The sequence below is a fragment of the Oncorhynchus mykiss genome, chromosome 19 (assembly GCF_057628025.1).
Source record: "Oncorhynchus mykiss isolate SJ-2025 chromosome 19, ASM5762802v1, whole genome shotgun sequence".
NCBI lineage: Eukaryota > Metazoa > Chordata > Actinopteri > Salmoniformes > Salmonidae > Oncorhynchus > Oncorhynchus mykiss.
The window spans coordinates 36,901,051-36,918,710 of record NC_143040.1 but is presented as its reverse complement, the minus strand read 5'-3'; the positions used below and the strand labels follow the sequence as shown (position 1 = coordinate 36,918,710).

General features: G+C 41.8%; 1 protein-coding gene across 2 annotated transcripts; it reads left to right on the top strand.

The window, feature by feature from the left end:
- Nucleotides 1-2,135: 2,135 nt before the first annotated feature.
- Nucleotides 2,136-17,247, top strand: mbip (MAP3K12 binding inhibitory protein 1). 2 transcript variants are annotated; one of them, XM_090209597.1, is made up of 10 exons: nt 2,136-2,320; nt 2,779-2,898; nt 5,883-6,104; nt 6,774-6,870; nt 7,353-7,418; nt 11,940-12,113; nt 12,278-12,372; nt 15,330-15,368; nt 15,567-16,503; nt 16,590-17,247. In XM_090209597.1, the coding sequence occupies exons 1-9, from the start codon at nt 2,171-2,173 to the stop codon at nt 15,675-15,677; spliced, it is 1,074 nt and encodes a 357-aa protein (XP_090065723.1). In that variant the 5' UTR covers nt 2,136-2,170; the 3' UTR covers nt 15,678-16,503; nt 16,590-17,247. The 2 variants fall into 2 exon arrangements, with proteins under 2 accessions (XP_090065723.1, XP_021429520.2); XM_021573845.3 differs by lacking the exons at nt 2,779-2,898; nt 16,590-17,247 and having other exon boundaries at nt 2,140-2,320; nt 15,567-16,294.
- The last annotated feature ends 413 nt before the right edge of the window (nt 17,248-17,660 follow it).

The window sequence follows — 17,660 nt, the reverse complement described above, 5'->3', positions numbered from 1 at the left end:
TGTAAGTAACTTTCTGTAAAAGTTAATTGTCAGTCAATCATACACAGTCAGTCAGACAAATGAAATGAGCAGCTTTTAATTATCCAGCTCCTCTTAGTGTGGGAACATACAACCACAGCATGTCAAAAGATGTCAAGTAACCACGACTCAGCATGTCAAAAGATGTCAAGTGTTACAGTTCCCTTCCTGCTGCAAGGAGAGAAAAAAAACAACCTAGAAATGAATTCAAGTGAAAGGCTTGTCTCTAAACCCCTTCCTAAAATGATTAACCCGTCCACCAGGACATTATGAGGTTCAGCTCTGAGTTCTCATGCTTTCTTATTGCTGTTAATTGTTCTTTTTCTGTTGTTGCCTCTCTTCATCAGTCTCCCCCCTCATTATATGAAAAGAGGGGAAAATGTCGACCTGAATAGAGGAAGGAGATTTTCCCACAGTCACTTAACAGAGAAATTCACCATTGTAGGCCAGGCCAGGCAGGTTCCCATCCCTTGTCTGACACACACACACACACACACACACCTCCAGCACAGTTTGATAGACAGTGTTTTTATAATTGAGTGACCAGTCTTTCCCCTTGTGTCTAAATTGAAAAAACTGAGAATAATATAGTTTTGGTATCATTCACTTTCTGTCAAACTGATGGACCATTCACTCAGGTAACACTTCAGTGTTTAATTGGTATTTTATCATACCAACTATGTCCCAAATGACACCCTATTCCCTATAGAGTGCACTACATTTAAGCAGGGCCCATACATCTCTGGTCAAATGTAGTGCACTAAATAGGGAATAGGGTGGCATTTGTAATTGCCTGGGAATAATTCAATTCACCATTACAACCCATTTCAATAAAAAAAATATATATATAATATCTTAAGATTGGAGATTAATAAACCAATGAACCAGTTTTTGAAATTGTCAAAGCAAAACTGTGTACATCAAATGTTTTGTGATTACATTAAAAACCTATTGAGCTCAGGTGCATCCTGTTTCCATTGATCATCCTTGAGATGTTTCTACAACTTGATTGGAGTCCACCTGTGGTAAATCCAATTGATTGGACATGAGTTGGAAAGACACACACATGTCTATATAAGGTCCCACAGTTGAAAAGTGCATGTCAGAGCAAAAACCAAGCCATGAGGTTGAAGGAATTGTCCGTAGATCTCGAGACGGGATTGTGGCGAAGGGTAAAGAAATGCTATTTGTAATTTCCTGGGAATAATGCAATTCACAAATTCAACTCATTTCAATAAAGAAAGTACTGCAGTGTGTCTCCATAATATACTATCTTCAGATTGGAGATTAATACACAAAATTAACCCGTTTGGGAAATTGTAATGGCAAAACTGTGTATATCAAATATTTTGTGATTCAATTAAAAAAAAACTAAAAAAAAGCTGCATAAACCAATGCAATGTGAGGCTATTATTTGATTGCCAGGTCCTTGCTACTAATACAGGCCCCATTTGATTGTGGGAAATAAAAGTTAAATGTTAATGTTTTAGTCAAATATTTAGGACTTTTGTTTTGAGTACCGATTCATATATGATGCAAGTTAAATAATTGTTCTGAAGTGCTCCTACTGGTTTTGGAGTGTTTGACTAACCAGGTCGTTGGTTCACTTTGTTAGCGGTATCTGACTTTTCACCTTGAGTAGGCCTACCTTCTGATATTCTGAAAGGCTGATTCTAATTCAATAGTTATATTTTCGCTACAAAGATAGTGGAGTTTATATATATATATTTTATTATTATTATTTTTCACCTTTATTTAACCAGGTAGGCAAGTTGAGAACAAGTTCTCATTTACAATTGCGACCTGGCCAAGATAAAGCAAAGCAGTTCGACACATACAACGACACAGAGTTACACATGGAGTAAAACAAACATACAGTCAAATATACAGTAAAAATGTATGCGAAGAAAGTTGTAAATATATATATATATATATATAAGATGGCATAGCAGTTCAGACGTCTGAACTGCCATCTTGGAGCGAGTATGCGCATACCTTTTTTCTCAGTTTGTTTATACTAAGGCCAACTTGTTGATGGTTTTATGCACCATCCATTTATTGCTTTGCAGGGGCTACGTAATAAAACTTCCGGTATTGGAGGGACCGTTTCTTAACCAATCACTGAGCACTGTGCTTGAGACGCGGAAATGCAATGGCGGACAGGATGAAGTTGAATGACGAAAACGGTGTGTGCGATAAACAAAGGGGAAATGTTGCCATAACGTCTTCTTGCAAGGAAATATCAAGCTACAGAGACAGTATGTTCATTATTTTGAATCTGCTCACAGACTTCGGGAGTGAGGTTGGTATACTAATGCTTTTGCACAATCTAATTCAGCTATAATTGCTTCGATCACTGCGAGAGATGCCCACGAGATGTGCATGCTTTGTCGCATGCAATCGCACGCTAAATGGTACAATGTTGCAAGAATAGTTTGTGTTGCAGCACAGTAGGCTACTACTACTAGCTTGCTGTTGCACTGATTACAGATGGGCTCCTTCCTCCTTTATCTAGCAGGCTGAATGCGACAAAGTAGCAATCAAAAAGATCTTACTGACAACTGCCGCGTGGAGCAAAGTAACAAATAATAGCCCTCGTTTGTATTAACAGCCTTTGCTTGTTTTTTCCCCCGGTTCTTATAGCCCTGGAAATAATATAGTTTGTAGACTTAGTATAGCTCAAATGGAGGCTTAACTACTCTTAGTCCAGGTTCTGACCAAGTTTCAAGGATTTATTTTGTAACTATTTTTCATTTCAAGCTGAAATTGGGTGAAGCTGCACTGAAAATCAGCGCCAGTTTAGACGCAGTGGATGTGGCATCTCTTCAACCTACTCGTCATGTGTTCACCTGTCTTCAGCAACACATCTCCAAACTACAGGTAGACTACACTATAGTCTCACAACAATGTGCTGACAGGTGCACAGTGGTGTCATGTCGAAAATTAAGGATGGATATGCAACACTACTTTCAGTATTATTACATTTTTCATTTGGTTCTTTACTCTAGAGCAAGTATTCCCAAACTGGGGTATGCCAAATCAAATGTGATTCACATTTAAAAATACATTAAAAAAAGTAAAATATTTTTATTAAAAAATAAATGTTTCACATTTTTCAAATAGTCCATTTATATTTTCCAACGGGGCTATGCATTCTCGCCTGAGTAGCCTTGCTTCACTGCCAAAAATAAAATTAAACTATCTAGTGTTCAGCAAAATAACAACATAATGTTAAATACAGGTAGCCTAGTCAAATAATTAACATCCAATCACATGAACCGTTACTCTCTCGTGGGAATTCCACTAACGGTCCGCATGTAGCCAAACGTAGCTGCTGCTGATTCCGTTTGCTAGAAAATGGATAAATGTTTTTTTTTAAAGTTTGGCACATGTCCATAGACACATACCAGCTCTACTGGTAGTACTGCTAATACTACACCTGCACCTGTCGATGACACAAGTTTTTCTGCTTCCATGAGCACATCCAATGCTAGCATCAGTAATTCTTTATTTGTTGTTAGCCCAGCTAGCATGGACACTGACAGTTGTGAATCTGATGCAGCCAAAGAGCTACTGCCCCCTTACGCGGGAAACCACCGAACAACAGACAGGGACGTTGGACCATCGAAGAGGCGCAAATATGATGAGAACTACATTGATTTTGGGTTCACTTATATTGGGAGTAGGGCCTTTCCTCATCCACAGTGTGTTATGTGTGCAAAAGTACTATCTCACAACTCGACGAAACCTTCACTCTTGCGTAGACATTTAGAAACAAAACATGCCAATATGAAAAATAAGCCCCAGGAGTTTTTTGAGCGAGAATTAAGTTGACTTTTGAGTAGTAAGACATGTATAAATGCAACAGATACCATTAATAAGAAGGGGCTAGAAGAGTCTTATATTGTGAGCTACAGAGTGTCTAGGACCACAAACTATTGTGTAGGACTTAATTCTATCTGCTGCCATAGATATGGCTGAGACAATGTTGTGGGGAAAGGCCAAAAAAACTATACAGACAATATCTTCATCAAACAACACTGTTTCACGATGCATCAGTGACATGGCAGGAGATGTTTTGAAACAATTACTGCTTCGCATACAAGCCATTGAATTCTATGCGTTACAGCTGGATGTGTCAACAGACCTGTCAAAGGGCCTGGCACAGCTCCTGGTATATGTTGTTTAAGTTTATGGGGGTCAATTAATGAAGGCATCCTTTTCTGCAAACCACTGGAAACCAGGACAACAGGAGAGGATATTTTAAGTACTCGACAGCTTCGTGACATCAAATGGACTTTGGCCATCAAGATTTGTTTGTATCTTTACTAATGGCCCAAAAGCTATGAGAGGGACACGTAGTGGAGTGATAACCCGAGTGCAAGCAGTTTCTCCCGACGCTACTTGGGTACACTGCAGCATCCACCGAGAGGCTCTTGCTGCCAAAGGAATGCCTGACAGCTTGAAAGATGTTTGTGACACTACAGTGAAAATGGTTAACTTTGTTAAAGCAAGGCCCCTTGACTGTCGTGTATTTTCTGCACTATGCAATGATATGGGCAGCGACCATGTAACGCTTTTACAACATACAGAAAAGCGCTGGTTATCAAGGGGCAAAGTATTGACACGTTTTTTGGAATTGAGAGACGAGCTTTAAGTTTGCTTTACTGACCATCATTTTCACTTGTCTGACCACTTGCGTGATGACGAGTTTCTCACACGACTGGCCTATCTGGGTGATGCTTTTTCTCACCTGAATGATCTGAATCTAGGATCACAGGGACTCTCCGCAACTATACTCAATGTGCTGGACAAAATTGAGGCTATGATTAAGAGGTTGGAGCTCTTCTCTGTCTGCATTAACAAAGACAACACACAGGTCTTTCCATTGTATGATTTTTTTTTTGTTGTGTGTGTGTGCAAATTAACTCAAACTTACAATGTCAAATGTGATATATCAAAGCACCTGAGGGAGTTGGGTGAGCATTACGCAGGTACCCTCCCGAAACGGATGACGTAAACAACTGGATTCGTTATCCCTTTCATGCCCTGACTCCAGTCCATTTACCGATATCTGAACAAGAGAGCCTCATCGAAATTGCAGCAAGCAGTTCTGTGAAAATTGAATTTAATCAGAAGCCACTGCCAGATTTTCTAGATTGGGCTGCGCTCAGAGTATCCTGCCTTGGCAAATTGCACTGTTGTTAAGTCACTGATGCTCTTTGCAACCACGTACCTATGTGAGAGTGGATTCTCGGCCCTCCCTAGCATGAAAATCAAATACAGGCACAGACTGTGTGTGAGGCATGATTTAAGACTGTGACTCTCTCCAATACATCCCAACATTGCGGAGTTACGTGCATCCTTTCAAGCACACCCTTCTCATTAACCTGTGGTGAGTTATTCACAATTTTCAATGACCAAATAAGGTTTTATATGTAAGATGGCTAAATAAAGAGCAAAATAATTTATTATATTATTATTTGTGCCCTGGTCCTATAAGAGCTCTTTGTCACAACCCGGCTCGTGGGAAGTGACAAACTCCCACTCATTCTTATGTTTAATAACTATATTGTATAGTGTGTGTGGCAGGATGGTAAAAAAACAACATTTGCGAGTGCGCTGACCCTGGCGCTAGAGGGTGTACGCAGCTGGAGGTTGAATGTTTGAAGGGTTACGGGACTATAAAAAGTTTGGGAACCACTGCTCTAGAGTTAAATAGAAAATAAATTGTTGCATTTTCATGTGTTTTTTTGTGTGAGTTTTTTTATTCTTTGTCGTATTAGTTAATGGATGTAGAAAGTGTATGTTGACGGGGACTTCACCGTCTCTCCCCATAACCTGCCTTTAATCCTCCTCAACAGTCAGTTTCAGACAACCTGAGGGTCCTGGTGGAGGCAGAAGACCAGTCCTCGTCTTCAAAGAGCAACAAGGATGAAACCACTAGCACACTCTCTTCTGATGAGATGACCATAGACTCGCCACCCATTCTACCTGCAGCTCAGCCAACCCGGCCAGAGGTAGAGGAGGAGGGCAAGTTGCAGGTTGATGACCTCAGCATTCAGATCAGAGCCAACAAATCCGAGGTGAGTTGACTGTAGCTTCTGTTTGGTCATTGGTCAACTCCGCTCAGCTGTACTGATGCTGCGGTTTATACGGCAGTGTTTTCAATACTGTTTCCTATTCTCTGCTAAAGCCAATGAATACTCATAAGTAATTGCCTCCGAGTGTGCTGCACACTTTGCAATAACATAGTAGTGAATCAAATGCTTGATCAGGACCTGATGATAAGCCAGTTTAGCACAGAATAAGGGCTCCTTCAGAGTGCTGCAGTCAGGGAACGTGGGAGTGTGTGTGGTCGCTGACTGGTGTGGAGGCAGTAGCAGGAGGGCTTTGCGAGAGGGCCAGGCCCTTGATATATTATGAAGTGGATGCTCATTACTCTAGAGAGATTGCATGTGGATGAAGGACAAGAGGATGCCGAGGCCTGTTGTATTTCATTGTGTATTTATTTTGGTAGCCAAATAAACAGTATTTTGTAGTACTTCGTCATTTTTAGAAATGGCAAAGCAATTGTAATGGGGTATTCTGAATCTGAGTACATTTCACGTGCTGTTTGGCTGTGAACGCTAGTCTCATCGCTTTGCTTGCCCCTGCCTTTATTACCATGATATAAACAAAAATCGTCGTTTGATATCAATAGCTCTTTAATCCAGCCTGTGTCACATCTCCAACTGTCTCCTCTACTACTATAGATTGATAGGAGGATATCTGCATTTATAGAGCGAAAGCAGCTGGAGATCAATGAAAACAACGTGAGGGAGTTCTGCAACGTGATCGACTGCAATCAGGGTAAGAATCTGGGAGAGGTGTGTGTGTGTGTGTGTGTGTGTGTGTGTGTGTGAGAGAGAGTTGGTGGGTTGGTGCACAGATTGCCAATGTTTGGAGAGGGCTGATTTCCACAGCCAGAAAGGCAAGAGGTCAGACTGAACTGTTATAATAGTGGGCCTGAAGTAGCTAACGCCCTCCTCAGCTGGCCTCAAAATAAATCCAGCTTTGTCCAGATTCTTTGAACAGAAGGTAGAAGTTGTTGTTTTTCTTCAGAAATAGATGGTGTGAAATGACAGTAATACAAATGACAATTAACAGTAATGACCGCAACAGAAATATCGGTAACAGAAATGAGGGTAACCGAAGTGAACATGTCACATGGACAGTCCATTTACTTTTAAACAGATGCATCAGTTAATTATCCACAAAATTGATATTTCAAAGGTCAAAATATATATTTTGGGCTGATTTAATATAAACTGTTCTCTTTTGCTATGATGTAGAAGACAGCTGTGCCAGAACAGATGCAGTATTCACACCCTACCCAGGCTTCAAAAGTCATGTTAAAGGTAAGAGCATTCTGCTTTAAGTTTAAACATAGTTTTCTTATGTTATTTCTTATTTTTTTATGTTTATTGGTGGGTCGTTCAAAGAAATGAGTCCCTTTTGCGTAGTGTAACTTGATTAAAATAATAATAATAAATGAGTTACCTAATTTTAACGTTATTAATAACAAAAAAAACATGTATTACCATCAAGTTAAATAAATGACTGTAGTAATTTCCTATTAAGTGCCAAATAAAGTACCAGCGTTGCCAGTCATTAATCCCCTTGTGACGGGGGGAATGGAAGCTTGTTGTTTGCAACAGGGAGGAGCAATCGAATGCAAGTTTCACAAAGAAATGTACATTGTAAAAAAATGTCTAGCCTGTCTATCGAAGGGTAACAGGGTCGACATGTAATGTTTGACCCACAGTTTTCCACCACGATACACCAGAAAATGGCCAAAAAGAGTAGACCCAGCTCACTTGCTTTTACACTATGATTTGACACTAGATGTTCAATGTTTCTTTAGAAAAACATATTTAATGATCAACTGCCCCTTGGAACCATCTTCTCTGGTTTTAAAGGGCCTATGAGGCATTGATATGAGTCACAAACATTAATTCTAGTATTAGAATTGACTACAAAGTGTAAATAGGATCATTTTGGTTTATAAAGTCAGTCTCGTCCAAAATGGAGTTTGGTAAGTGACTGCGTTATGACTCGATGGTTTGGATTACAGTTATGTCAACAATTCATGCCCCATTTTGCCTATTAACGCGTGATGGCACTGTGTTTTCTGGGAAAAGACTGGGTGAGTTCCGCTTTGCATGGCCCGGTGCCCCTCGTCAGACGTAGGAGACCTCTCCTTAGGACAGTTTTTCCCAACCCTGGTCCCCGAGTACCCCCAAAGTTCACATTATTATTGTAACCCTGGACAAGCACACCTGATCCAACTTGTCAACTAATCATCAAGCCCTCAATGAGTTGAATGAGGTGTGTTTGTCCAGGGCTACAACGAAACGGTGTACTGTTGGGGGTACTGGAGGACCAGGGTTGGGAAACACTGCCTTAAGAGGACCATTCCATTGGTCCTCATAAGGTAGTGAGCAGACCCCGCCTAGACGAGGCGAAACAAACTCGCCCACTGGAACCTCTTCCCTAGACGTGGGTAGTACATGCCCTACCCCATTCATAGACGCTAACTACCTTTAGCGCCTATTGACGATAGTATCTTCTGGCCAGGGGGGTTTGTTAGGAGCCATGACCCTCAACCTGAACATGGACCACGGGTCACTTTAATTATGTTTGCATACTGTTTTTTTTACCCACTTCATATGTACACTATATATGCAGAAGTATGTGGACACCCCTTCTAGTTAGTGGATTTGGCTATTTTGGTATTTTGTTAGGATTCCCATTTAGCTGTTGCAAAAGCAGCAGCTACTCTTCCTGGGGTCCACACAAAACATGAAACATCATACAGAATGACATAATACAGAACATCATTAGACAAGAACAGCTCAGACAGAACTACAAACATAAAAAAAAAAAAAGGCACATGAAGCCTACATAACATTGCATACACACGCACACACACACAAACACACACACACACACTATCTAGGGGAGAGGTGAGGTGTTGCTTTACCTTGAAACAAGGTTTGCTATTTATTTGAGCAATGTGCTCTGTTCTGGGCCAGCTGCAGCTTAACTATGTCTTTCTTAGCAGCACTGGACCACACGACTGGACAATCTGCAGCCACTCCTGTTGCTGACAGGTGTAAAAAATGAAGCACACAGCATGTTAAAATTGTCTGTCCTCTGTTACAACACTCGCTACAGAGTTCCAAACTGCCTCTGGAAGCAGCGTCAGCACAATAACCGTTTGTTGGGAGCTTCATGAAATGGGTTTCCATGGCCGAGCAGCCGCACACAAACCTAAGATCACCATGCGCAATGCCAAGTCTCTGCTGGAGTGGTATAAAGCTTGCCGCCATTGGACTCTGGAGCAGTGGACTCGTTCTCTGTAGTGATGAATCACGCTTCACCATCTGGCAGTCCGACGGACGACTCTGGGTTTGGCAGATGCCAGGAGAACGCTACCAGCCCCAATGCGTAGTGCCAACTGTAAAGTTTGGTGGAGGAGGAATAATGGTCTGTGGCTGTTTTTCATGGTTCAGGCTAGGATCCCTTAATTCCAGTGAAGGGAATTCTTAACCCTACAGCGTACAATGACATTCTAGATGATTCTTTCAACACACCTGGTCTTCCAGGTCGATTAAATCAAAAACATGTGGTCCTGGGCCAGGGTTGCCTACCCCTGTACTAGGCTAGCTAGCTCATAACTAAGCAAAGCTGACAACATGTTTGATGCATGTTACCAGCTTGCTTTCAGTAAAGAAAATTAAATGCGAACTGGTTAGCTACTGTCCTTTTTTTTGTGACTGAATGACAAAGACAAACCCAAGAAACACGCACATCAAACCACACCCCCAAGACAGCTCTCGTTTGCGTTTATTCACAGGCACTAGCATTTCTTAATGAGCAATGATGAAAGACGAGGCCAAATCAGGAAGTGCGGTCGCCCTTTAACAACGAATACACTGCTCAAAAAAATAAAGGGAACACTTAAACAACACAATGTAACTCCAAGTCAATCACACTTCTGTGAAATCAAACTGTCCACTTAGGAAGCAACACTGATTGACAATAAATGTCACATGCTGTTGTGCAAATGGAATAGACAACAGGTGGAAATTATAGGCAATTAGCAAGACCCCCCCCCAATAAAGGAGTGGTTCTGCAGGTGATAACCACAGACCACTTCTCAGTTCCTATGCTTCCTGGCTGATGTTTTGGTCACTTTTGATTGCTGACGGTGCTTTCACTCTGGTGGTAGCATGAGACGGAGTCTACAACCCACGCAAGTGGCTCAGGTAGTGCAGCTCATCCAGGATGGCACATCAATGCGAGCTGTGGCAAGAAGGTTTGCTGTGTCTGTCAGCGTAGTGTCCAGAGCATGGAGGCGCTACCAGGAGACAGGCCAGTACATCAGGAGACGTGGAGGAGGCCGTAGGAGGGCAACAACCCAGCAGCAGGACCGCTACCTCCGCCTTTGTGCAAGGAGGAGCACTGCCAGAGCCCTGCAAAATGACCTCCAGCAGGCCACAAATGTGCATGTGTCTGCTCAAACGGTCAGAAACAGACTCCATGAGGGTGGTATGAGGGCCCGACGTCCACAGGTGGGGGTTGTGCTTACAGCCCAACACCGTGCAGGACGTTTGGCATTTTCCAGAGAACACCAAGATTGGCAAATTCGCCACTGGCGCCCTGTGCTCTTCACAGATGAAAGCAGGTTAGCACTGAGCACGTGACAGACGTGACAGTCTGGAGACGCCGTGGAGAACGTTCTGCTGCCTGCAATATCCTCCAGCATGACCGGTTTGGTTTATGGGTCAGTCATGGTGTGGGGTGGCATTTCTTTGGGGGGCGGCACAGCCCTCCATGTGCTCGCCAGAGGTAGCCTGACTGCCATTAGGTACCGAGATGAGATCCTCAGACCCCTTGTGAGACCATGTGCTGGTGCGGTTGGCCCTGGGTTCCTCCTAATGCAAGACAATGCTAGACCTCATATGGCTGGAGTGTGTCAGCAGTTCCTGCAAGAGGAAGACATTGATGCATGGACTGGCCCGCCCGTTCCCCAGACCTGAATCCAATTGAGCACATCTGGGACATCATGTCTCGCTCCATCCACCAACGCCACGTTGCACCACAGACTGTCCAGGAGTCGGCAGATGCTTTTGTCCAGGTCTGGGAGGAGATCCCTCAGGAGACCATCCGCCACCTCATCAGGAGCATGCCCAGGCGTTGTAGGGAGGTCATACAGGCACGTGGAGGCCACACACACACTACTGAGCCTCATTTTGACTTGTTTTAAGGACATTACATCAAAGTTGGATCAGCCTGTAGTGTGGTTTTCCACTTTGATTTTGAGTGTGACTCCAAATCCAGACCTCCATGGGTTGATAAATTTGATTTCCATTGATCATTTTTGTGTGATTTTGTTGTCAGCACATTCAACTATGTAAAGAAAATAAAAATGTCATTCATTCAGATCTAGGATGTTATTTTAGCGTTATACCTTTATTTTTTTGAGCAGTGTACTTTCACCATATTAAAAGGTTTATCTTTTTTAAACCTTAAAATGCTTCACTAATCACATTTTTTTTTTTAAATTAAAAATTACATCTTCAGAAATTACTTTGTCACAGCAACAAAAGAACTAGGGCTTTGTGAAAACTGCTGAATTTTGGGCACATTATTCATATGTATTGAATTTTCCATGTGCTCTATATTAAAGGCCACTACATTTTAAAATGTTTAAATAACAGGCTTTTAAAATCCAATGTAGGTGCACAATTTCTACTTAAAATATGGAAGGGACGTAAAAGGGACTCATTCCGATGAAACGACCCTGGTATGTTTCTATACTCTGCTTGTGACATTTAATGGGTTTCTATTGTCTGTATGCCTTGTCTGTGCAGTGACTCGTGTGGTGAACACCTACGGGCCTCAGACTCGTAGAGGGGGAGGGTTAGGAGGAGGCGCCTTGGGGGGGGCTGAGGAGCAGCAGAGGGCCATGGTGTCTAGAGACTGTGGGAATCCAGCCATAGAGGAACGCCTGCACAACATCGAGACACACCTAAAGCTCCCAACAGGTGAAGAGGTTAAACAAGATGTGGTATCGGCCGTATTGTGGTCGTTGCATGTCTCTCTTTACCCAAACATTTGTATTCCTTTCCATTTCTGACACTTGACTTTTAGGAATTCTGGTCTTATACTCTTAATAGTCCTATCAGACACACAAACCTTTCTTTTCCAGAGGGTCCAGTGCCTTTAAGTGTGTACCAGAGGCTGAAGAAGCTTGAAGATCGGATCCTGGAGTTGGAGGGACTTTCCCCGGAGTACTTCCAGTCTGTGAGTTTAGTGTGGTAGAAAGATTTTAACACATCCACTTTTTTTTTGTTGTGTGTGTGCGTGCGGACATGCGTGCGTCTACTTGCGCGTTAGTATTTCACCATGTTAGTATTTTTCCATATTGAGCCCGAGAGTCCTTATGCCGTGATTATCAGAAGTGGGGTATTTCTTCCTCTTCAGTTCAGAATATATTATCCATGTCAGAATTTAGCCTATCAAAGTTAGCTGAGTAAGAGCGCTCAAGTTTCTGCATGACTCTTATCTCTCCCTTCTCTTGGCTTGACGTGCCGGTTCTAAGAGCGTGCTGCTCTCCATGTCCTTTAGGGTGTGTGTGTGTGTGTGTGCACAGAGAGCTGGGGGTTGAGAGAGTCTTTTTTTGAATAAACTGAGCTGATCTTTTTTTTTATTCCAAGTGCCACTGTTTAAGCAATTTCTGCAAATAGTTTGGAAGTACACACTGAGCAGGTTTCTGAGGGTGGAGGAGGGGAGATGTTTCCTCAGTAGCGGCCTAGTGAGTCTATAATCTCGTCTTTAACACTCGTACCCAGGGCCTAACATTAACACCTGCCAAAATGTGGGTAGATTTTGCCATTGGTGGGTAAAGATGTCTATTTCACCAGACACGTTGGTGTGTGGTCAGGGCTCCACAGTGCACGCATTTCACTCGCATTTGTGAATTAAAATGGTCAACTATGATCACATTTTATAGTAACATAAATGCTGCAGTAGCTGTTTTCAAAGTACACTACAAATGTATGTGGACACCTGCTCGTCGAACATTTGCTGCTAAAACAGTCTCCACTCTTCTGGGAAGGCTTTCCACTAGATGTTGTGACTTGCTTACATTCAGCCACAAGAGCATTAGTGAGGTCGGGCACTGATGTTGGGCGATTTCGCCTTTATCGCGATCGGTGTTCCAATTCATCCCGAAGGTGTTTCGATGGTACTATGCATTGGGGCAGGTAGCGTTTTTCCTGACATCCGCCAAACCAGATTTGTCCATTGGACTGCCAGATGGTGACGTGTGATTCATCACTCCAGCGAACGTGTTTCCACTGCTCCAGAGTCCTATATCAGCAAACTTTATACCACTCCAGCCAATGCTTGGCATTAAACATGATGATCTTAGGCTTGTGTGTTGCTGCCCAGCCATGGAAACCCATTTCATGAAGCTCCTGACGAACAGTTATTGTTATAGCACAATTTCAACATGCTATGTTCTTCAGCACTCGGCGGTCCGGTTCTGTGAGCTTGTGTGGCCTACCACTTCGCCGCTGAGCCGTTGTTGCTCCTAGACGTTTCCACCTCACAATAACAGCACTTACAGTTAACCGGGGCAGCTCTAGCAGGGCAGAAATTTGACAAACTGACTTTGTTGCTTTGTTTCATAGCTAGTAAATGAATCGCACAAAGTCAAAGAACTACGAATCCTATATAGCCTATACCATCTCGCGCTGCAACACTTCCTAGATTGGGGCTTTGCGCACATGAAGAGCTGAGTGAAAGATTATTTACTTGAAATGAAAAGTCTACTTAAGTGAGACTTTGTCATTGTGTTTCTTGTCTATTTACATTGTTTTGCTAGGTTGTTTTTCAGTTTGAGTTTCAACTGCTAGGGAAGAAAAAAACTCTGCTACTAATCAGACTCAATCTCAAAGGCAGACTGGAGCAGCGTTACCACGGTAACCTCCCACTCTTAAAGGGGCAGGTGAACATTGTTGCCTCATCTGTGATATTTTGGTAAAAGACTCTGGCCACAAAATATATTAAATTAAACAATATACCACATTACTTCTTACTAGTAATACATTTGTATTGTTTTAGAAACATTACAAAGCATTGTAGCATGCTCTCCTCTTTTTGTGTTTTGTTGGTGTCATTTTACGGGGGGTGGAAAAATGTTCTCTGGTTTAAAAAAAATCTGAGTGGCTGGTAGATTTTTTATTTTTTTAATCTACCTGGCACTGTGGTTGGTGGACCAGGAAGTTAATTTTAGGCCCTTCTCGTACTCATATAGGGGTTGAAAATTCCAGATTTGGTCACTAATAAACGCTTAAATTGGAATGCAGTGGCTTTCTATCAGTGGTTTAGCTAAGTCATTGCCCAAGTCTTTAGATTTACAGTACTGTATGTTAACATAGCAGACTGCTGCAGGGCATTAAAATACTTTCATGGTTGGGTTGAGGGTGGGAAGGCCATGTTTTTGTACTCTCATTCCTGGCCCTTTTTAGTCTGCTAGTTCTGAAATGACTAAAGAACAGCATTTTATGGAGATTCTTCATATGAGTAATATTATTATTGCACTATTAACCTTCTTGCAGAATGTATTTTTGTCACCAGAAAATGAAGGCACAGCTGGTTGATTTAGTTTTTAATTTTTTTATTCTGAAAGCTATTTGATTGGTGCCATTTCCAGAAATAGAAGGTATTTTCTGAGGTAGATGTATTGATGTAAAAAGAACAAGTAGCTCTCGGGGCTAATTTTAAAGCTACAATATGTACGTTTTTGGACGACCTGACCCAATTCACATAGTAATGGGAGTTCTAGATCTGTCAGTCACATTAAAAGCAAGTCTTATTTCTATGCTTTCCATTTCTGTACACCAGCTTCAAACAGTTGAATATATAATATTTTTGGTTCTGGAAAACATATTTCACAACTGTTTAGATGGTACAATGATTCTCTACTTGCTTGTTTTGTCACACAAACTGAAATTATGCGAACGATTTTAGAATTTTTAGCAACCAGGAAATGGCGTAGAGATTTCTGCGTAGTGCATCTTGAATGGATGGGAAATATTTGTTCAGTCTGTCTGACCCTGTGCACGGCAGGAATGTTGCCAGTGGCTAACCTCTAACTCTTCTAGTTCTCTCAAAGTTACTGAACCTCTTTTTTTGTCTCTGCTCTCTCTGAGTTACCTAAACATTCTAACCTCTCATCTCCTGTGTTCTTTCAGAGTTACCTACACAAGCGACCAAAGACATCAATCTCTCAGGTGAGATGTGTTATCACACCTTCTCACTTGTCTCATACCTTTCCTCCTTTCATTACATTCAAGTTCAAAGCAGTGTTTCTCAACCTCCGGTCCGTGGACAGCCACCAGTTTAAGGTGACACTGATTTTAGTGTGCGCGTATGTGCTTCTACTTGTACTTGCTTGTGACTGTGATTGTTCTTATCTCCCATGTTGGCAGGTCTGCAGTCTGTCGGAGCTGGATGTGAAGATCAGTGCTGTCAAAGCGGCCTTGCTGAAGAGGATGGGGGAATTTGGGCCGGTAGAGTACGACACCGAGTGTCCACTCTGACCCCCAAACTTTTGACCTATGACCTTCACACGTACCCACTATTATGGGCAACAGACTAGAGGAACAAATGAGAGACTTTAACCTTGAGGTGTAGATATCCACCCTTACACACGGCTGAATGCTGCTTCAGTTTTAGTGAGTAAAATGTGTGGGGGGGGGCCAGCCATATTGGTCAGGGAGAAATCCAAACCAGTCTAATCGGAATGAATGGCAGTAGAGGCGCAATACGGATTTTTACTTGTTCAGGGAAATAAAACGAATGCATGTGATATATCAGAAATTGTTTAATACAATTATCAACTGAAAATATTGTCATATAATTATAAATACAGTTTTATACCAATTGAAGGATACCATAAATGTCTAAATTGATGTTTTCTTGGAAAGCTGCGAGTGCTATTATATGATACAATGTCAGTACTTGTTGCATTTACAACTTGTCTAAGTCCTATCATCAGCTGATTTCAACCAGTGTGTGGCTGTGGATTGACTGCATTGTCTAATGGAATGTTGGGATATTGGCCGTTTTTAATTAATTAGAAAATGAATGAAATAATTCCCCTAAAACTGTCTGGCTAGCTAGCTGACCAACATCGCAAATAAATTCTTTGAATTAATATTTTATGAATCACAGCACTGACTAACCATGGTTGACCAACTCCCTGACCAAGATGGCTGACCTTTATCCCATCATAAGAAGGTTCTTGTCCATTCTGGTATTCTATTCCTAATTCTATGTGTCCTGAGCTGAAGGTCTTGGTTTTCAACCTTCGGGTTGAAATGTTGCACTCCATGAAACTACTGGAGAATTCAAGTGTGTGTGTGTGTGTGTGTGTGTGTGTGTGTGTGTGTGTGTGTGTGTGTGTGTGTGTGTGTGTGTGTGTGTGTGTGTGTGTGTGTGTGTGTGGGTAGGTATCTATCTTTCTAGCATGATGTGGCTCTGCGGCTCCCGTGTTTTTCGGGATCTATAGTCTGCCCCACTCAAAGTTCCGGAGCTTCCTGAAGCTTCTGTGCATGTATATATTCTCTACTTTACGCACAGAGAACAGGCTACTCGGGTGAATGGTGCTCGTTTAATAAAGTTAGATCAAAGCTGAAACCGTGTCGGCAAGATCGCATAATGATAATATTCGACATAGAGTTTGATATAATAGCATAGTCTAACATTACTGTAAGACAAAAAATGGGGATATGCATATAGATCTCGAGTTATAGTGTTTTTTCAAAGTAGTCTACAGTGTTTTGAATGATGTACAGTGAATTCATTTTAGAGCAGACGGAGTAAACAAACTAGCATAGCCCATCTGTGTATTTTGCCCAGTGGCGCATGCTGTTGTGTTTTGGCCACATGAGAGAGAGAGAGATGCGTTGTTGTTTTTTAGAAACGTTATATGCTGCTATTATATTATTTTTCTGTTATGGAGAATACTATGCTCATTGTGATGTTGCAGACATGGCTTCAGACATGGATCTAACTTGATTCAGCGTTGATTCTTCCTCCTTTTTGCTGTCGTGTTGCAAGGTTTTAACGTTGATGTTTCTGTAAATAAATTCTCTTTCATTTGGCGAACCTGTTGAAGTAGACTTTGACTCGGGGTTCTAATCACACACTCACTATGAACTGTTAGACACACACACACATTGTACATGAACAGTGTTAGTCATGCACACAGCTAATCAGATGGCAATTAATTCCTTTTCTAAATTGTACACAACTGAAGAGGTTTAAATTTAACTACGTGAGGTAATTCATATTAAAGGGTGACAGTGGGAAATCAGCAAATCCAGGAAATGACTTGGCAGGGGGCCACTAAAGCCTGCATGCTCTGTTCAGTGAACTTTTCAACAGTACATTTAAAGTACAGTAGTTTGTAGTTAGGAATTGAGTAGTGCTTTTCAGGACCCTGTCTTTTTCAAAGATAATTTGTAAAAATCCAAATAACTTCACAGATCTTCATTGTAAAAGGGTGAACCATAAACTAA